The sequence below is a fragment of the Sciurus carolinensis genome, chromosome 6 (genome assembly GCF_902686445.1).
Source record: "Sciurus carolinensis chromosome 6, mSciCar1.2, whole genome shotgun sequence".
Taxonomy (NCBI): domain Eukaryota; kingdom Metazoa; phylum Chordata; class Mammalia; order Rodentia; family Sciuridae; genus Sciurus; species Sciurus carolinensis.
The window spans coordinates 63,511,726-63,535,036 of NC_062218.1; the positions used below are offsets into that span (position 1 = coordinate 63,511,726).

Here is a 23,311-nt window from a genome sequence, read left to right on the forward strand (position 1 = left end):
GCAAAGATTTGGAAGAACTGGATAATACTGTCAACCAAAAAGTTATAATGGACATTTATAAAATACTCCCTCAGGAGAATACAATACCAACCTAAGAAAGAAAACGAATAATTTTAAGCACCCATGAACATTTACTGCAACAGACCATATCTTGGGTGAAACAATAACAATAACAATAAGAATAACAACAACAACAACAAAAACAAAAATCCCAACAAATTTTAAAAAGCTGAAATCGTACATAGTACATTCTCTAACTACAGTGGCGTACAATTAGAAATCAGTAACAGGGGGAGGGGCCAAGATGGCGCACTAGAGGGCGGCTGCATTTCACGCTGCTCCAGGACGCAAGATTCAAAAGAGCAAGATTCAAAAGAGGAGATAGTGAGAGACTTGGGACCAACTCAAAGCCGCCGGGTGAGTCTCTCCTGTTGGGGAGGCGTCACAGATGGGGCGGTAGCCCCGGAACACAGGGAATTTGTGGAGTTGCTCGGTGTGACGCCCCTCCCCCTGCTGGAGCGGTAAACACGGACAACTGGGATCATCGTAGAGGAGGCGGCTCAGCACAACGCTTGGACTCGGAGCAACCACTGGGGCTCCGGGCGGCTGCCTGGGGAGGAGCTGCGTGGTGAGCTGTTTGGACCCAGAGCGACCGCTTCTGAACACTGGGGGGCTGCCCGGAGGAAGAGGAGAAGCGCGGCGGGACGCTTGGTCTAGGAGTGACTGCATCGGAGCCACAGGCGGTTGCCAGAGGAGGAGCTGCGTGGTGAACTGTTTGAACTCAGAGCGAGCGCTCCTGAGTGCCGGGAGGTTGCCCAGAGGAGGAGGAGGAGCGCGGCGTGTTGCTTGACCTGGGAGTGACTGCATCAGAGCCGCGGCAGTTGCCGGAGGAGGAGCTGCGTGACGAGCTGTTTGAACTCGGAGCAGCTGCTCCAGAACACTGGTGGCCTGCCTGGAGGAGGAGAGCGGTGGGACACTTAGTCTGGGAGTGACTGCATCAGAGCCACAGGTGGTTGCCAGAGGAGGAGGCAAGTGGTGAGTTGATTGGACTAAAAGCGACCGCTCCTGAACACCGGTGGCCTGCCTGGAGGAGGAGCGTGGTGAGTCACTTGGTCTCGGAGCCACCACTCCTGAACACCCGGGGGGCTACCCCAAGGAGGAGGAGGAGGAACAGGGCGGGTCACTTGGACTTGGAGTGACTGCCTAGGGCTACGGGTGGTTGGCAGGAGGAGGAGACCCGAAGTGAGTTGTTTGGACTCCTAGTGACTGCGTCGGAAGCCAGGCGGCTGTCCGGAGGAGGAGGTGTGTGGCGGGTCTCTGGGTCTCGGAGCTATTGTACGGGGCTCAAGGTGGTGGCTCAGGGGAGGGGTTGCATAGCCAGGCGATTGGTGCAGAGCAGGGTCCCAGGAGCTAGGTGGCTTCTTGCTGGAAGAGCCGCACAGAGACACGCCTAGGGGCGGAGCGAAATTTCCAAGGCGGCGGGCAGATTCTCTGGGAGAGGCAGCCTAAGGAGACTCGCCTGCGAAGGGTGAGGCTCCCAGGCCCAGGACGTAGGTCCGGGCCCCTGGGATCGTTGCAGAGGAAGACAGCCCAGCCCAGGTGGTAGTTGTAGATTGAGGGGAACCTCTAGGAGGGCAACTGACCAGCGAGACGTCCCCACCGAGTGACTCTTCCCGGCCGGGGGAGGTTTTCCCACAGGGACGGCAAAACCAGAGACATAGGCACAAACAGGCCTTGCCTCAGCCCGCAGTCTAGTTCCCCATTGGATGACCATTGGTCAACAAGTGGAGGCACCTCTGCCCACTAGCAGGGAATATACGCCACCTGAGGGTTACCACCCCTAGAGAGGCAGCTTCTTCGTAGAGCTCTGCATTATCAACCTCCTCCAAGACTTCAGGCTACTGAAGGATAAGAGGGGATATACTAGCAATCTTCAGGGACATTATAAGTTGATAGAGGAAATCTGCAATATCTTAATGACCCACTGATTCCTGAACAATATGAGAAAACAAGGGAAGAAAATGCCCCAAACAAATCTAGATGTTACATCAATAAAATCCAACGACAGCATGGCAGAAGAAATGACAGAAAGGGAGTTCAGAATGTACATAATTAAAATGATTAGGGAAGCAAACGATGAGATGAAAGAGCAAATGCAGGCATTGAACGATCGCACCAATCGACAGTTAACGGAGCAAATTCAGGAAGCAAAAGATCATTTCAATAAAGAATTAGAGATATTGAAAAAAAACCAAACAGAAATCCTTGAAATGAAGGAAATAATAAACCAAATTAAGAACTCCATAGAAAGCATAACCAATAGGATAGAACAGCTGGAAGACAGAACTTCAGATATTGAAGACAAAATATTTAACCTCGAAAACAAAGTTGAACAAACAGAGAAGATGGTGAGAAATCATGAACACAATCTCCAAGAACTATGGGATATCATGAAAAGGCCAAATTTGAGAATTATTGGGATTGAGGAAGGCTTAGAGAAACAAACCAAAGGAATGAACAATCTATTTGAAGAAATAATATCAGAAAATTTCCCAAATCTGAAGAATGAAATGGAAAATCAAGTCCAAGAGGCTTATAGGACTCCAAATACACAAAATTACAACAGACCCACACCAAGGCACATTATAATGAAAATACCTAACATACAAAATAAAGACAGAATTTTAAAGGCTGTGAGAGAAAAGAACCAAATTACATTCAGGGGGAAGCCAATACGGATATCAGCAGATTTTTCAATCCAGACCCTAAAAGCTAGAAGGGCCTGGAACAACATTTTTAAAGCTCTGAAAGAAAATGGATGCCAACCAAGAATCTTATACCCAGCAAAACTTACCTTCAAATTTGACGATGAAATAAGATCATTCCATGATAAACAAAAGCTAAAAGAATTTACAAAAAGAAAGCCAGCATTACAGAACATTCTCAGCAAAATATTTCATGAGGAAGAGATAAAAAACAAAGAAGCAAATCAGCAAAGGGAGGAATTATCCTAAAGGAACTGTCAAATAAAGGAGGAACCAAGATGTGTCAAAAATTTTAAATATGAACCAAATGACTGGGAATACAAATCATATCTCAATAATAACCCTGAATGTTAATGGCCTGAATTCATCAATCAAAAGACATAGACTGGCAGATTGGATTAAAAAGAAAGATCCAACAATACGTTGCCTGCAAGAGACTCACCTCATAGAAAGAGATACCCATAGACTAAAGGTGAAAGGATGGGGAAAAACATACCATGCACATGGGCTCAGCAAAAAAGCTGGAGTATCCATCCTCATTTCAGATAATGTGGACTTCAAGCCAATGTTAGTTAGAAGGGATAAAGAAGGACATTTCATACTGCTTAAGGGAAGCATAAATCAGCAAGATATAACAATCATAAACATCTATGCCCCAAACAGTGGCTCATCCATGTATGTTAAACAAATCCTTCTCAATTTTAGAAACCAAATAGACCATAACACAATAATACTAGGTGATTTTAACATGCCTCTTTCACCACTGGACAGATCTTCCAAACAAAAATTGAACAAAGACACCATAGATCTCAATAACACAATCAATAATTTAGACTTAACAGACATTTATAGAATATACCATCCAACCAAGAGCAAATACACTTTCTTCTCAGCAGCACATGGATCCTTCTCTAAAATAGACCATATATTATGCCACAAAGCTAATGTCAGCAAATACAAGAAGATAGAGACACTACCTTGTATTCTATCAGATCATAATGGATTGAAGTTACAAATTAATGAAAGAGTAAAAAACAGAAACTACTCCAACACCTGGAGATTAAACAATATGCTACTATATGATGAATGGATAACAGAAGATATTAGGAAGGAAATTAAAAAATTCTTAGAGGTAAACGAGAACAAAGAAACAACATATCAAAATCTCTGGGACACTATGAAAGCAGTACTTAGAGGAAGATTTATTTCATGGAGCGCATTTAATAAAAGAAGTAAAACTCAAAAAATAAATGACCTAACACTAAGCTCAAAGCCCTAGAAAAAGAAGAACAGACCAACACCAAAAGTAGTAGAAGACAGGAAATAGTTAAACTGAGAGCTGAAATCAATGAAATTGAAACGAAAGAAACAATACAAAAAATTGACAAAATAAATACTTGGTTCTTCGAAAAAATAAACAAAATTGATAAACCTTTAGCCACACTAACAAAGAGAAGACGAGAGAAAACCCAAATCACTAAAATTCGGAATGAACAAGGAAATATCACAACAGACACAACTGAAATACAAAACATAATTAGAAGCTATTTTGAAAATCTATACTCCAACAAAATAGAAAATTTCGAAGACATCAACAGGTTTCTAGAGACATATGAATTGCCTAAACTGAACGAGGAGGACATACACAATTTAAATAGACCAATTTCAAGTAATGAAATAGAAGAAGTCATCAAAAGCCTACCAACAAAGAAAAGTCCAGGACCAGATGGGTTCTCAGCCGAGTTCTACAAAACTTTTAAAGAAGAACTCATTCCAATACTTCTCAAAGTATTCCAGAAAATAGAAGAGGAGGGAACTCTCCCAAACTCATTCTATGAAGCCAATATTACCCTGATTCCTAAACCAGACAGAGACACATCGAGGAAAGAAAATTTCAGACCAATATCCTTAATGAACATCGACGCAAAAATTCTCAACAAAATTTTAGCAAATCGCATACAAAAACATATTAAAAAGATAGTGCACCATGATCAAGTGGGTTTCATCCCAGGGATGCAAGGTTGGTTCAACATCAGGAAATCAATAAATGTCATTCACCATATCAATAGACTTAAAGTCAAGAATCACATGATTATTTCGATAGATGCAGAAAAAGCATTTGATAAAATACAGCACCCCTTCATGCTCAAAACACTAGAAAAAATAGGGATAGTGGGAACATTCCTTAACATTGTAAAGGCCATCTACGCTAAACCCATGGCTAATATCATTCTAAATGGTGAAAAACTGAAAGCATTCCCTCTAAAAACTGGAACAAGGCAGGGATGCCCTCTTTCACCACTTCTATTCAATATCGTCCTTGAAACTCTAGCCAGAGCAATTAGACAGACCAAAGAAATTAAAGGGATACGAATAGGAAAAGAAGAACTCAAACTATCCCTATTTGCTGATGATATGATGGTATACTTAGAGGAACCAGGAAATTCCACCAGAAAACTTTTAGATCTCATAAGTGAATTCAGTAAAGTAGCGGGATATAAGATCAATGCACATAAATCTAAGGCATTTTTATACATAAGCGATGAATCTTCAGAAAGAGAAATTAGGAAAACTACCCCATTCACAATAGCTTCAAAAAAAATAAAGTATTTGGGAATCAATCTCACAAAAGAGGTGAAAGACCTCTACAATGAGAACCTCAGAACACTAAAGAAAGAAATTAAAGAAAACCTTAGAAGATGGAAAGATCTCCCATGTTCTTGGATAGGAAGAATTAATATTGTCAAAATGGCCATACTACCAAAAGTGCTATACAGATTCAATGCAATTCCAATGAAAATCCCAATGATGTACCTTACAGAAATAGAGCAAGCAATTATGAAATTCATCTGGAAGAATAAAAAACCCAGAATAGCTAAAGCAATCCTTGGCAGAAAGAGTGAAGCAGGGGGTATCGCAATACCAGATCTTCAACTCTACTACAAAGCAATAGTAACAAAAATGGCATGGTATTGGTACCAAAATAGAAAGGTGGATCAATGGTACAGAATAGAGGACACGGACACAAACCCAAATAAATACAATTTTCTCATACTAGACAAAGGGGCCAAAAATATGCAATGGAGAAAAGATAGCCTCTTCAACAAATGGTGCTGGGAGAATTGGAAATCCATATGCAACAGAATGAAAGTAAACCCATATCTCTCACCATGCACGAAACTAAACTCAAAATGGATTAAGGATCTCGGAATCAGACCAGAGACCTTGCATCTTATAGAAGAAAAAGTAGGTCCAGAGCTTCAACATGTCGGCTTAGGACCAGACTTCCTCAACAGGACTCCCATAGCACAAGAAATAAAAGCAAGAATTAATAACTGGGATAGATTCAAACTAAAAAGCTTTCTCTCAGCAAAGGAAACTATCAGCAATGCGAAGAAAGAGCCTACAGAGTGGGAGAAAATCTTTGCCAATCATACTTCAGATAGAGCGCTAATCTCCAGAATCTATAAAGAACTCAAAAAACTCTACACCAAGAATGTAAATAATCCAACTGACAAATGGGCTAAGGAAATGAATAGACACTTCACAGAAGAAGATATACAAGCAATCAACAAACATATGAAAAAATGTTCACCATCTCTAGTAATAAGAGAAATGCAAATCAAAACCACCCTAAGATTCCATCTCACCCCAATTAGAATGGCAATTATCAAGAATACAAGCAACAACAGGTGTTGGCGAGGATGTGGGGAGAAAGGTACACTCTTACATTGCTGGTGGGGCTGCAAATTAGTGCAGCCACTCTGGAAAGCAGTGTGGAGATTCCTTAGACAACTTGGAATGGAAACACCATTTGACCCAGCTATCCCACTCCTTGGCCTATACCCAAACGACTTAAAATCAGCATATTACAGAGATACAGCCACATCAATGTTCATAGCTGCTCAGTTCACAATAGCCAGATTGTGGAACCAACCTAGATGTCCTTCAATTGATGAATGGATAAAGAAAATGTGGTATATATATACAATGGAATATTACTCAGCCATAAAGAATGATAAAATTATGGCATTTGCAGGCAAATGGATGAAACTGGAGAATATCATGCTAAGTGAGATAAGCCAATCTCAAAAAACCAAAGGAAGAATGATATCGCTAATAAGTGGATGATGACACATAATGGGGTGTGGGAAGGGTTAGTGTTGGGGTTGGAGTTGGGTTTAGGGAGGGGGGCAGGAATTGAGGAAGGAAGAACTGTATAGATGGAGGGGAAGGGTGGGAGGGGAGGGGGGGAAGGGTGGGAGGGGAGGGGGGAAAGGGAAAAAATGGCAGAATGAATCAAACAACATTACCCTATGTAAATTTATGATTACACAAATGGTATGCCTTTACGCCATGTACAGACAGAGAAACAACATGTATCCCATTTGTTTACAATAAAAAAAAAAAAAAAAAAAAAAAAAACCCCAAAAAAAAAAATTGGAAGAAGAAAAAAAAAAAAAAAAAAAAGGGTTGGGGATGGAGCTCAATGGTAAAGTGCTCCTGGGTTCAATCCCCAAAACCAAAAAAATAAAAAAATAAAAAAGAAATCAGTAACAGAAGGAAGGAAAATCTTCACTTAGAAATTAAGCAATATACATCTAAATAACCCACAGTACAACAAGAAAGTCATGAAGGAAACATGAATATATGTTTTTAAAAGATGAAAAAATATAAAATGTAAAAAGTTGGATTTTTTTGAGATGCAACTAAACTCAGACTGAGAGAGAAATTTTAGTATTAAACATTTATACAAGGAGAAAGAAAAAGTCTCAAATTAAGTCTATGTTCTTATTTCAGAAACACAGAAAAAGAAAAGCCAAATAAATGTAAAACAGAAGAAATGAAATAATGAGTATAAATTAATAAAATTAAAAACAAGAAAACAACAGAAAAAATACGAAACCTGTTTTTTTTTTTTTTTTAATTAATGTGTCTCTGGCAAGACAAAGATAAGGCTAGCGGCACAAATCAACAAAATCAGTACCAAAATAGAAGATACCACTATAGATCCTGCAACCACTAAAGGGAAAATAAAGAAATACCACAAATAATTATAATATTGTTCATAATGCTCATAAATAACTTTGAAGCAATGGATCCATTCCTCAAAAACTATAAACCACTCTAACTCACCCAAATAACCTAAATAGTCCTGTAATCATTAAAGAAAGTAGAGATGAAATTTAAAAGTACTCTCCAGGCCCAGACTGTTTCATTAGGCAATTCTATCAAACAAAGGCTTACTTCCAATATACACAAATTCTTCAAGAAAAGAGAAGAGGACCGCTTTACAACTCATTTTAAGAGACCAGTTTTACCTTAATCCCTAAATCAAATACAGTATAAACAAAACAAAAATCTCCCAAAGCCCCAAACTGAAGACCAGTACCTCTCACAAACTTAGATGTGAAAATCCTCAAAAAAATATTAGTAAAGTGAATACAGTTACATATAAAAATAATTATATACCATGATCAATTGGGATTTATTCCAGATATTCAAGACTGTTTCAATATTTGAAAACCAACCCATATAATTCACAATATCAACAAGTCCAAGAAAAAAATCTCAAATGACAAGAAAAAAAAGTTGACAAAATTCAACACTCATTCATTTCAAAAATACTCAGCAAACTAGGAATAGAAGGGAACTTCCTTAACAGGATAAAGACTATGTATAAGAAATTTACATAGTCTAACATATTTAATGGTAAAGACTAAATGCTTTTTCCTTAAGATTTGGGAATAATGTAAGGATGCCTACTCTCACTACTCTTATTCGGTATAGTTTTGTGAATTGTAGCCAGTATAATAAGATAAGAAAAAGAAAAAGAAACAGGCATATGTATTTTGAAAAGAAGAAATAAAGCTGCCCCTCTCTACAAATGGCATGACTGTAGGAAATAAGCAGGAATCTATCAAACCAAAAAACTCTTCTGGAATTAAGAACTGAGATCACTAGTCACAAAGCAACACACACACAAATACATACATACATACATACATACATACATACATACTATATGTGGAAATTGAAACTAGAAACAATACCATTTATAACAGTTCCAGAGGAAATGAACAACTTAGGTATAAATCTATGACACGAATTGGAGAGACTTGCCAAGCTCATTGGTTGGAAATTTTAACAAAGAAGTTAATTATCCCCAAACTGTAAACAGATTTAATACAATTCCTATCAAAAGATGTTTTATAAACACAGATAAGCCTATTTAAAAATTTGCAAGGAGAGGAAAAAGAACTAGAAGCACAAAACAATTCTTGGAGAAAAACCAAAGAGAACAAAGTGAGAATACATAGTATCTCCAATGGTAAGGCTAACTATGTAGGTAGAGTACACAGGATAGTGCTGTACTGTTAAAAGGATAAAAATGAACAGACCAGAAAAGAAAACCCCAAAAGAGACCTACAAAAATGTCAGCTGTTTTAACCAAAATATGAAAGCAGTTTGTTTGTTTGTTTTGGTACCACAGAGTGAACTCAGGTATTTAACCACCAAGCCATATATCACTAACCCTTTTTATGTTTTGTTATTTGTTTGTTTTAATTTTGAGACAGGGTCTCACTAAGTTGCTGAGGCTGGTTTTGAACTTGTGATTGTCTTGTCTCAGTCCCCTGAGTTGCTGAGATTACAGGCATGCACCACCACACCCAACTTGCAAAGGCAGTTTATTGGAGGAAGGATAGCCTAATTCAATAAATGGTGCTAGAACAATTGGGCATGCATTGGCAAAAAGAAAAACTTCAAACCTCACACCTTACATACAGATGAACACAAATTGGATCAAAGACTTAAAACACAAAACTACATAACTTTTAGAAAATCAATAGAAAATCTTGAGAACAAAGTATGATTCATGAAAGAAAGTACTGATAAATTCAATGTTCACAAAATTCAAAACTTGTTCAGTTTAAAGACTATTCAAGAAGATAGAGGTTAAAAGGTCAGATTATTACTGATGTATAGGAATGTGTTTGATTTATGGGTATTGATTTATATCCCATTACTTTGCTGAATTCATTTATTAGTTCTAAAAGTTTTTTGGTGGAATTTTTTGGATCTTCTAAATATAGAATCATGTCATTGGCAAATAGTGATAGTTTGAGTTCTTCTTTACCTATTTGTATACCTTTCATTTCTTTCTTCTGTCTAATTGCTGTGGCTTTCAAGGACAGTGGTGAAAGAGGGCATCCTTATCTTATTCCAGTTTTTAGAGGGAATGTTTTCAGTTTTTCTCCATTTAGAATTATGTTGGCCTTGGGTTTGGCATATATGGCTTTTACAGAGATGAGATACGTTCCCACTACCCCTAGTTTTTCTAGTGTTTTGAACATGAAGGGGTGCTGTATTTTGTCAAATGCTTTATCGGCATCTATTGAGATGATCATTTAATTCTTGTTTTTAAGTCTACTGATATGATGAATTAAGTTTATTGTTTTCCATACACTGAACCAACCCTGTGTCACTGGGATGAACCCTACTTGATTGTGGTGTACTACCTTTTTAGCATGTTTTTGTATGCAATTTGCCGGAATTTTGTTGAGAATTTTCACAGTTATGTTCATCAGGCATATGGGTCTGAAGTTTTCTTTTCTTGATGTGTCTTTGTCTGGTTTTGGTATCAGAGTGATAGTAGCCTCATAGAATGAGTTTAGAAGGGTTCCTTCCTTTTCTAATTCATGGAATAATTTGAGGAGTATTGGTGTTAATTCTTCTTTTAAGGTCTTGTAGAACTTGGCTGAGAATCCGTCTGGTCTTCGGCTTTTCTTAATTAGTAGGCTTTTGATGGTGATTTTTATTTCATTACTTGAAATTGTTCTGTTTAAATCATGTATGACCTCCTGATTCAGTTTAGGTAGGTCATATGTCTCTAGAAATTTGTCAATGTCTTCAATATTTTCCATTTTATTGGAGTGTAAATTTTCAAAATAGTTTCTAATTATCTTCTGTATTTCAGTTGTGTTCATTGTGACATTCCCTTTTTCATCATGTATTTTAGTAATTTGTTTTTTTTTTTTTTTTTCCTTTTCATTAGTGTGGCTAGGGGTTTATCAATTTTATTAATTTTTTCAAAGAACCAATTTTTCATTTTGTCAATTTTTTCAATTGTTTCTTTTGCTTCAATTTCATTGATTTCAGCCCTGATTTTAATTATTTCCTGTCTTCTAATGTTTTTGGTGTTAATTTGGTCTTCCTTTTCTAGGGCTTTGATATATAATGAATCTAAAGAGAAATAAAGAACACTCCCATTCACAATTGCCTCAAAAAATAAAAAATAAAATACTGGGAATCAATCTAACAAAAGAGGTGAGAGACCTCTACAATGAAAACTACGGAACACTAAAAAAAGAAATTAAAGAAGACCTTAGAAGATGGAAAGAACTCCCATGCTCCTGGATAGGCAGAATTAATATTGTCAAATGGCTATACTACCAAAAGTGTTATACAAATTTAATACAATTCCTATTAAAATTCCAATGACATTCTTCATAGACTAGAAAAAGCAATCATGAAATTCATTTGGAAAAATAAGAGACCCAGAATAGCCAAAGCAATCCTTAGAAAGAAAAGTGAAGCAGGAGGCATCACATTACCAGACCTCAAAGTATACTACAGAGCTATAGTAATAAAAATGGCATGGTACTGGCACCAAAACAGACACATAGACCAATGGTACAGGATAGAAGACACAGATACAAATACAGGTAATCTCATACTAGACAAAGGTGCCAAAAACATTTACTGGAAAAAAGACAGTCTATTCAACAAATGGTGCTGGGAAAAATGGAAAGCAACATGTAACAAAATGAAATTAAACCTTTATTGCTCATCCTGCATGAAACTCAACTCACAGTAGATCAAATACTTAGGCACTAGAACAGAGACCCTGCAACTACTAGATGAAAACGTAGGCCCATATCTTCACCATGTCGCAGCCTGACCAAGTGACATCTTTAACAAGATCCCTAAAACACAAGAAGTTAAATCAAGAATCAATAAATGGGATGGACTCAAACTAAAAAGCTTCTTCTTGGCAAAAGAACAATCAATAATGTGAAGAGAGAGCCTACAGATTGGGAGAAAATCTTTACCACATGCACTTCACATAAAGTATTAATCTCTAGGATATATAAAGAACTCAAAAAAATACAAATAACCCAATAAATAAATGGGTTAAGGAACTGAACAGACACTTCACAGAAGAAGATATACACTCAATCAGCAAATATATGAAAAAATGTTCATCATCTCTAGCAATTAGAGAAATGCAAAATCAAAACTACTCTAAGATTTCATCTCACTCCAGTCAGAATGGCAATTATCAAGAATACAAGCAACAATAAATGTTGGCAAGAATGTGGGGAAAAAGGTACACTCATACATTACTGGTGGGAATGCAAATGGTACAACCATTATGGAAAGCAGTATGGAGATTCCTCAGAAAACTTGGAATGGAACCACCATTTGACTCAGTTATCCCACTCCTCAGTTTATACCCAAAGAACTTAAAATCAACATACTACAGTGACACAGTCACATCAATGTTTATAGCAGCTCAATTCACAATAGCTAAAATATGGAACCAACCTAGATAACCTTGAACAGATGAATGGATAAAGAAAACATGGTGTGTGTGTATATATATATATACATATATATATGATGGAATATTACTCAGCTTTAAAGAAGAACGAAGTTACGGCATTTGTTGGTGATATGTAGATGTTAATTCACAATAAGTGGGGAGATAAGAAAGAATAGAGTTACTTTACATTAGGTAGAGCAGAGTGAAGGGAGGGGCGAGGGGTATGAGGAAAGGAATGATATGGAGTGAAATAGACATTACCTCATGTACTGCATGACCAATGTGATCCCATCATATGTATAATCAGAAAAATGAGAGATTACACTCCATCTATGATCTATCAAAATATATAAATGCATTCTATTGTCATGGACAACAAATTAGAACAAATTTTTAAAATTTTTTTAAAAATGTCAGAATACAGATGAATATTTGAAAATCACATATTTGACAGAGCATGTGTCTAGAATATAAAGAATTCTTGGTGGGTGCCATGGTGCATGCCTGTAATTCTAGTAACTTGGGAGGCAGGAGTATCACAAATTGAGGCCAGCCTCAGCAACTTAGCAAGACTCTCAGCAATTTAGTGAGACCCTGTCTCAAAATAAAAAATAAAAGGAACAGGGGTGTAGCTCAATAGTAAAGCAACCCTGGGTCAAATTTCCAGTGCCAAAAACAAAGAAACAAAGAGTCTAAAAACTCTAATGTAAAAATTCAAATTATCCAATGAACAGAAATTCAAAGCATTCAGTGAACAGAAATTTCACTGAAGAGGACACACAGAAAGCAAATATGCACATGGAGAGATGTTTAACATTATTAGCCACTAGGGAAATGCAAATTAAAAGCACAATGAGATATTACCACTCAACTATCATATAGGTGATGGATAAATACTAAAATCAATATTGACAACACTGAATGCTGGTAAAGATGTGGAGAAACTGAATTATTCACATACTACTGGTGGGAATACAAATGGTATAGCCACATTGGAAAAAAGTTTGGCAGTTTCTTTTAAAACAAACAAAAAAATACACTACTATGGCCTAGCAATTGCACTCCTGGGCATTTATTGTAGAGAAGTGAAACTTTTATCTTTAAGTCAAAATTGTATACAAATGTTCATAGAAGTTTTTTTTCATGATAGTCACAACTTAGAAACTACCTAAATGTCTTTCAATGGTCAAATGGTAGTACATTAATATCATGAAATACTACTCAGCAATAAAAAAGGAACAAACTATTTTTGAACAACTTCAAAAGACCTCAAGGGAATTGTTCTAAGTGGAAAAGTCAATTTTAAAAGTTTACATAATGTATGGTTCCATTATATGTGATATGACATTCCTGAAATAGTATAATTATAAAGGGTTTGGGGATAGAGAAGATGAGAACAGTTATAAAGTGACTGTTCAATATCACAAGGGAGCCTGGTGATATTTCATCTTGATTTGGTGGTAGTTATATATGCTACACATTTGATAGAACTGCACAGATATATACATATAAACATGCAAATGAGTTCATTTATAACTAGTGAAATATGTATCAGCTCCATGGTGTACCAACATCAAGTTCATGATTTGGATACTGAATTATAATTACACAAGATGTTAAAATCGAGAGAAGGGTGAATGGTATACAAGACCTCCCCAAATATTTTTTGCAACTTCCTGTGAATCTATAACATAAAAGAAGCAAGTGTACTAACAGAACCCTGTTATAAACTTGAGTATTATGTACCAAGAGACAAAATTATTTTCTTGCATAACTGAAAATTGTTTTCCATAATATTTTTATTATTGATTAATATAAGATCTCAATATTTTTTGCAAAAACCTTGGGAGACCCCTGGTAAATTTCTTCTTTGTCCATTGAGTTCTCCTAATATTTTCCACATATTTAATGAAAAAATTTCCTTTTATATTTAGGAAAAAGAAACATCTAATGTAAACTCATATTTCAAGTGAGTCAGAAAAAATGTGTTCATCTTTCTCATAAAGACAAATTACACATAAAGCAATTAATGAACATGTAATAACTGCAAAGTTTTTGTGAGGAGACATTGTCTAAAAATTATGCTAGTCTGTGTTCTAACGACACTGAGGGAAAAGATGAGTCATGCCTCAGAAGAAATAACAGAGATATATTTGACTGCCAAGCATTTCTGTTCCAAGATAGATTAAAAAACAAACAAACCAGAATATCTCCCTTACTAAAGGCAAAAGCCTGTGTATCCATCTCTCTAATTAGGGACTGGGGAAAGTGAAGAAGAAGGAGGACATCAGTAGCAGACGGCTAACATCAACTGGAACAATATATGAATGTTGTGTTAAATTGTTTCGCCAGAAAACAGGTGGGCAGTAGAATAAATCTTTGATTGTTGTTTTGGTCTCTGAGGGTCCTAAAAACTTCTGCCTAATTACTTCACTTAAAATAATGAAAGTAAGACCTAGTCCAGGAGAGGGCCCTTCCCCTGATTTTTGGCAACCCACTTCAAAGTAAGAAGTTTTGTAGAGAGCAACAGAATTTTATGGGCATATTATAAATTATGGCCAGTTTAGAAAAGCTAAGAAAGCAGAGAAACACAGACCCAGGTGAAAGAAAAGCCAAGGTAGTGAGCAGTGGCCAAGGATGGCATTTAGCTCAGAAGAGGAATATATTCAGAAAAGTGTAGAAAATCTACAAAACACAGTGCTCAAAGTCCTTAATACTTTCTAAGAGTCACAGCAAATGTCAAGAAACCACATTGACCTTAAAACTCCTGAGCAAATCAGAAACAGCAATTCTCACAACACCCACTGTATATAAGGAAAAGCATGAAAGGTCATAATACAGCTAAGTTAAGAAAAGAAAATTAAGAAAAACGTGGGAAAGGCTGGGCTAAAGACAATTTTTCAGGAGACTCTGAAACAAAACTGCAACTGATAACTATATACGCTGCAAGTTGGTATTAGCAGCAAAACAGAAAAATCTATTGTTTGTAATGGATATGGTATGATATTTTTGAATGTTAAGTACCAGGCTAATTATGAATCTAAAAAATGTTATAAACCACAACCACTGTGACAAGAGAATTTTAACATGGTTGAGTGTAAAAGGGATTTAAGAAATGATTTTTTTCCTTCTATAGGTACATATGTAGTCAATGACAAAAAATCAGTACAAGATTTTTTGTTGTTGTTTTGTTTTTGGTACTGGGGATTGAATCCAGGGGTGCCTTACCCAGCCTTTTTATTTTTTATTTTGACACTGGGTCTCACTAAGTTGCTGAGGCTGGCCTCGAACTTGTCTTCCAAGTCACTGGAATTACAGTCACATGCCACCATACCTGGCCTGTGGTCAACATCTTAAAGTAACAGTGAGAACACAAGCTTGAATAGTTAATACTTACTTACAAAGTAGTGGCTTTATTGTAAGATGGTAACTATATAAATTAAATAAAATAGGTTCTGTGATAACCTGTGCATATTTACAGAATTTTATTTTAGAAAGGGACAAACACATTTATTCCCCACTCCATGTAACTTAAAACTTCCCTTCTAGCTATAGGGCTATTTTTAAAGACTTTTTATTATACATTATAGTTATACATAATAGTGGGGTTCATTTTGACAAATTCATAAACACATATAAATAATTTGCTCCATTAAAATCGCTAATACTTTTCCTTTCCCTCTTCCTGGTCCCTTTCCTCTAATCTATTAATCTTCCTTCTATTTATTGATTTTTAATTGGTGCATTATAGTTATACATAAAAGTGGAATTCACTGTGATATATTCATACATGTATATAGCATAATTTGGTCAATTTCGGGGCTGGGGAGATAGCTCAGCTGGTAGAGTGCTTGCCTCAAAAGCACAAGGCCCTGAGTTCGATCCCCAGTACTGAAAAAAAAAAAAAAAAAAAAAAAAAATTGGTCAATTTCATTTTGCAATGCCTCCCTTTCCTGTCACCCTCTTCTTTCCCCCTTGATCCCCTTCCTCACTCTACTCTACTTTTCTCCCTTCAATTTTCATGAGACATCACCCACCCTTTTAAATTCCTTATCTCTCTCCAGCTTCCATATATGAGAGAAAACACTGGATCCTTGACTTGCTGAATCTGGTTTATTTCACTTAGCATGATGCTATCCAGGTTTACCAGCAACTGCCATAATTTCATTCTTGTTTATGGCTCAGTAAAACTCCACTTTCTATACATACCACATTTTCTTTATCCACAGGCTGGTTCTGTAACTTGGCTATTGTGAATTTTATTGCTATGAACACTGGTATACATGTATCACTATAGTATGCCAATTTTAGTTCTTTTGTATAGATACCAAGGAGTGGTATATCTGGGTCATATGGTGGTTCCACTCCTAGACTTCTAAGGAATTTCCATTTTGTTTTCCAAAGTGGTTATACCAATTTGCAGCCCCATCAACAACATGAATGTACCTTTTCTTCCACATCCTTGCCAGCATCTGTTATTTGTATTCTTAGTGAATGCCATTGTAACTGGAGTGAGATGAAATCTTAGTCTTGATCCCTGATTGCTAAGAATGTTGAACATTTTTCATGTTTTTGTTGCCATTTGTACTTCTTCTTTTGAGAAATGTCTGTTTAGTTCATTTACCTTCTTAGTGATTGGGCTATTTATTTATTTGGTATAAGGTTTCTGAGTTCTTTAGATATTTTGGACACTAAAAATGACAAAGATTTTCTCCCATTCTGCAGACTTTCTCTTCATCTTCTTTATTGTTTCTTTTGCTGTGCAGAAACATTTAACTTTGGAGCCATCCTACTTACTGATTCTTGTTTTTATTTAACACTGGTGATGAAAAGAGCAGAGCAAAGAAACACACACACACACACACACACACACACACACACACAAATGAGGCCACCAGCTTCATGACTACAAAAATAAGGCTGACAGGGTCCAAGAAGGACCTGGATAAAAAAAAGTTTTGTATTATGTCACATTTTCTCACTAGATGTGAGAAAACAATAGGGGACATTAAAGTGAGAGAGGTACAATAGAAGTGTATACTAACATTTTAAGAATCAAAAAGTTACATTTCAAGGTAAATCCACATGAAAAGCAGTTCATAAAGTTTAAAATACTAGGGACATTCTGTATATATAAATCTGTTTACTAAACCTCCCTCATTATTTGGAAATAATGGACATACTAAAATCCTTTACATATGAAGAAATGCTATCCATACATAGAGGAAGGTAGGTTCTCCTTCTAGTCCAAGAAAATAAGAAGGTTCTCTTCCTGGATAACCAAGGAAAAATTGATTTTAAGTGATAAATTTTTATGAATTAAATCTGGCTTAAGAGCATTATTACCATCTGGAACATAATTTACATGGTAAAAACTGAAGTTTTAACATCTGTAGAAGATATTTCAGATTCTCCTTTTTCTGAGCATCATCTAGATTTTATTTTAAATACACTGGTTTTTAGGTAGTAGAGCAAATGATGTGACACACATTTTAAAGAACTCAATTAAGCTGTTGTGGTGGAAAGGAATGGAGGATGTCAACAGTCAAAGAAGTATACCAACTAGGAGGCTTTTGCAATAGTTCAGATAAGAGATCACAGTAGAGCCAGATATGGTGGCACATGCCTATAATCCCAGCAGCTTAGGAGGCTGAGACAGGAGGATCGCTGAGTTCAAAGTCGGCCTCAGCAAAAGCAAGGCACTAAGCAACTCAGTGAGACCCTGTCTCTAAATAAAATACAAAAATAGGGCTGCAGATGTGGCTCAGAGGTCAAGTGACTCTGAGTTCAAATCCCAGCACCACCACCCACGCCCTGCCCCCCCCCCCAAAAAAAAGAGAGATCACGGTAAAGTGGACTGGAAAAGTGACAGTAGAGAGAAAAGTAGAAGGAATAAGAAATAGGACTTGGTGATGTTTGATAGGATTATTAGAAAGAAAGAGAAGTAGTAAGAAGAACCCAATAAATATTTGGCTTAGGTATCTGGATAAGTGAGTTACCATTTACTGAGATGGAGAAAATGAAAGTAATAGCTTTTTGGAGATAACTTGGTTGGGGGAAGATCAAAACTTTTATTCAGGATACCCAAGAAAATATGTAAAATAGGTAATTAGTTGAATGTGTAGGCACTAGAATGAATGCCAAGTAGGGATTCTGGTTTTTTGTTTTGCTGTCTTTTTAAATATTATACCTAAAAGAGTGCTTACAGTAGTACTTGGTATGTAGAAAGTGTTCAATAAATTCTACTGGAGTGGGTGTGGTTGCTATAGCAGTTAACCTTGGCGGCCAGTTCCTCCAACAGGTTTCCCCCTATTCTGGCCCCAAATTCAGAGGCTAATCCAAATTCATTAGTCTAATGCTAATGCTATATCTGGAAAGCAAGAGCCAGAGGCATCTGAAGCAGAGTATAATACAAGGGGCCACATGGAGCTGGAAGATACAGAAAACTGGCTTTACAGAGATGACAACACGTGGGAGCAGGACAGACCATTATTGGGACATACAAAGGCATTTCTTTACCTGCAAGATGTTCTTAAGGAGAACAAGGTCAGCAGTACTGATGAAAGAGACTTTTGCCAGAATGGAGATGTTCACAGATCCAAATTCACAAGCACGTCAAGGCCTTCAAACACCTACATCAGTTTCATCATGAACTCAGAGGAATGGAGTTGGCTATCTATGGACTAAAACCTTGGAAAATTTTGTGCTGCCGTTCAGCAAGAACTGGAAAATGACCCCAAAATGGTAGTCCCTCTCAGCTAGGCTTACCATGGATCCCAGTGTTGGGGATTGAACCTGGGGCTTTGAACATGCTAGGCAAACACTACCACTGAGCCACGTAGCCAGTTTAACTTTTATTTCCTTAATAGCCGTAAGATGCATAGTAAATATTTCTTTTTACTTTGTGTCTATAAAAATAAAAATTTTAATATTCCTATAAAAAGTTCTATTAGAGTGAACAAATAAAAGGGCATAAGTCTATGAGATGCTATGAGATTACCTAGAGAGGGACTGGATAAAAGTATATGTGGAAAGAGGTTCAACAAAGGAAACTGAAAAATAATGATAGTGAAACAGGAGAAAAAACAGGAGGCTGTTCTATCAAATTTGCCCATATAAAAGAATAGGTGTGGTGGTGCTGCCTGCAATCCCAGCAACTCAGGAGGCTGAGGCAGGAGGATTGCAAGTTTGAGGCTAGCCTCAGCACTTTAGCAAGGCCCTGTGTCAAAATAAAAAAATGAAAAGGGCTAGGGATGTGGCTCAGTGGCTAAATACCTCTGGGTTCAATCCCCAGTACCCCCCAAAAAAAAAAAAAAAAAAAAAAAAAAAAGAATATTTCAAGGAGAAAGTGGTTACTTGTATCAAATACTGTTGAGGTATGAAAGACAAGAATGGAGGAATAATAACAACATCACTGACAGTTAATACAACCAGGGCTAATGCCCATAATCCACTCTCATAGGAAGGAAGGTAGTATGGGTACAGATGCAGGTACCCACAAATTCTGAGTGGAAACGTGAAGATTCCCTGACAGTTTCTTTTTTTTTTTTTTTTTTTTTTCAAGAAATTACAAAATAAGTATCAGCTGAGGGCAAAGATTCAAAAATGCTTTAACGGGAATACAGAAGGTATTACTGGAAGCATAAGGGATGGAACAAGCTTAACAGGAATTAATCTGGAGAAAGAAAAAAAGGAGTAAGGAAAGCACCCCAGACATGGGTAACATTTAAGAGGCAAAGAAGAAAGGGCATATTTAGGAAACTAAAGGGCAGACATTTAAGAGGTCCAGGTAGGGACTGATGAGAGTTGAGGTAAAGATAAGCAGATGCCAAAATCAAGAAGCTAAGGAGACCAAAATCTGTCATGACACAATCAGAAGTAGCCACTGAGAAATGCAATACATATTTTATTTTGGTGATCTTCACATCAACTTGAAGAAAATATTTCTGAATTTAGATATTTAAGCATATTACATAAGATTAGCCCTTTTTTATACTTAATACTTAGAGAGGCAGTATAGCTTAGACAGGCAGTATAGCTTAGTATACACTTTCTAGAGCCAAAATACTTATGTTCTCAGCTATGCTACTTAGCAACTGTGTGACCTTGGGCATGTCACCTGTGTTTTAATTTCTTTTCTTTAAATGGATGGTTTAATGGGAAGAAGTAAATAACAGAACCATCTTAGAGGGCTACTGTAAAGACTATATTAGCTGACATGGTATTCTGAAAATGGTAGCTATTACTATTTAAGGTACAATTTTACCTGCTTTTTAATGGCATAATTTTCACCATCTTCAGCTTTCATTTTTTCAATCTTTTCTTCTTGTTGTTTTGCTTCTTTTTCATACATCACTTTTTCTTTGACCAATCTATAAATAAGCCAAAAATGTTTCAGAGAATTAGCTTCTTCTCTAGGGAATAAACCACACTAAACAAAAAAACAATGTAAATGTAAAACATACTTAAAATACCAAAGTTAATAGACTAGATGGGGTGGGAAGAAGGGAAAAATACTTTAACTACAATGTAAGTATGATCTTTGTGCTCTTAAGTAGTCTACCTAATTAATGCAAGTGGAAATCTATCAAAGCATGAAAGTCTCATTTTTAAAATTAAAAACCTGTTTCACTATATTCTATTTACAACGTAAAAACAATATTCAAAATTATTATGTACTAAAATTTCTGTCTTGCTTTGTGTGTGTCTGTGTGTGTGCATACGCATGTGCGCATGCTCTTCTGGGTATAGAACTCAGGGGCTTGCATATGCTAGGTGAATGATCTCTATTAGTGAACTATATCCCTAGTAAATTTGGTATGAACTTTGCAGTTAAAAAACATGTATTTTCTCTGGTCCTTACACCATATACAAAAAAATTAACTCAAAATGGATTGAAAATCTAAAGGTAAAAGCTAAAATTGTAAAACTCTTGGATGAAAAAATAGAGGTTAATCTTGGTGATCTTACACCAGGCCAAAAAATTTTTAGATATGACAGCAAAAGCACAAGTAACAAAAGGAAAAGAAAGAAAAAGACAAATTGGACTTTATCTTTGGTTAAAACTTGTGTGCTTCAAAAGGAACTACAGAATGTGAGCAAATATTTGCAAATCATATATACCTGAAAAGGAACTGCATCCCAAATATACAGAAAACACAACTCAACAACCAAAAACCAAATAACCCAAGTAGAATGGGCAAAGGATTTGAAAAGGCATTTCTCTAAAGAAGATATACAAATGAGCAGTAAGCACAAATCATTAGTCATAAGTAAAATGCAAATCAAAACCGCAGTGAGGTAACACTTCACACCCATTAGGATATCCATAATCAAAAAGTTAGATAATGAATAACATATGTTAGCAAGGATGCATATAATTATCCAACAATGCCAGTGGCAATGAAAATTGGTGTAGTAGCTTTGAAAAAGTTTGTCATGCCTCAAAAAATCAAACAGTTATCTAATATTTCCCAGCAATTCCATTTCCAGGTATATACCATAAAGAAATGAAAACACTTGTCCACATGTCTACAAAGGTTTGCAATAGCATTATGTATAATGGTAAAATGTGGAAACAACTGCTAAGCCCATTTATCAATGAATGGGTAAACAAAATGTGATGTCCATTCAACAGAATGTTACTTGGCAATAAAAAGGAATAAGATACTGATTTATGCTAGAATACAGACAAAGCTTGTAAACATTAGCGTACTGTGAAAGAAGACAGTCATAAAAGGTTACATATTGTGTAACGCTATTTATAGAATAAATCCATAATAGACAAATACAGAGATAGAAAGTAGATGAGTGTTTGCCTGTGACTGGGGAGGATGCAGTAACTGGAAAGACAGCAGCAAAAGGGTATGTGTTTTCTTTTTGGAGTGATGAAAATGTTGTAAAACTGATGTGATAGTGTAAATATACTAAAAAGTAATGAATTATAGACTTCAAATGGGTGAACTGTGTGACATGTAAATTATATCTCAATATAACCATGACCAAAAAGGAAAAAAAAGTGAAGTTTATGATCACAAAGTCAGTGCAGGAGATAGCTCCAAGTACTGACACCTCAAGCACAACAGCTGAACAGGTGAATGTGATGTATTGCCATTGTATTTGTAATTTTAAATGACTTTCACAATAATTTTCATTACGATTAAGAAATTAAGATAAAAAAATATCCTCTGAGATTCAAAGTAAAATAATTGATAGAGGAGAGGAGAAAAGAAAAGAGAGAAAAGAGAAGGGTGGGAAGGTAGGGGGACACAACTAATGCCTTGATTTCTAGCTTTTCTTGAATGTTTCATTTGGGAACATGGATCCTGCATTCTCATTACAGGCTGGAGCTAAGTTGAGGCTATGCCTCTTTTAAATGGGTCATATGCTATTCACTTTGCCCCAATTCACATAACTCCCCATTTTCCAAATACTGTGGCCTTAACACTTGGTCTCTAAAAAGCATCTGTGTTCTTGATCTTGCATATTGTCAATGCAATAGTGTTATTGTTTTTATTATCATTATATAATTATGCTTATTATTCAGAGTATTAGGTACACTCAGAACCCACTAGATTAGCAATGAGACTTTCAATATCTCTAAATCTTTTTGGCTACTAAACTTCCCTAGTAATGCAAGTAGTGGAACTAGACAGGCCATAAGAAATAGGCACAATTTACAACATCCTATAATTCAAAAACTTTTCCACAGGTTGGCAAATTTGATCAGGGAGCCAAATCTGGTTTGCTATCTATTTTTTGTATGATCTAAGAGGTATGAATGGTTTTTGCATCTTTAAAGGATTAAAAATTTTGTGAAATGTGAAAATTATTTGGAATTCAAATTTTAGTGTCCATAAAGTTTTATTGGAACACAGCCATACTCATTCATTTATGTATTGTCTATAACTAGTCGTGCAATGAGAGCAAAGATGAATGG

The 23,311-nt window shown here is 36.3% G+C and overlaps 1 protein-coding gene across 1 annotated transcript in view; it reads right to left on the minus strand.

The window, feature by feature from the left end:
• The window catches only part of Tbca (tubulin folding cofactor A), an 80,882-nt gene that overhangs the window by 9,685 nt on the left and 47,886 nt on the right, over window positions 1–23,311 (minus strand). Inside the window, exon 2 of the mRNA XM_047555945.1 lies at window positions 20,639–20,744. Coding sequence (XP_047411901.1) covers window positions 20,639–20,744 — 106 coding nt within the window. The remainder of the gene's footprint in view (window positions 1–20,638; window positions 20,745–23,311) is intronic.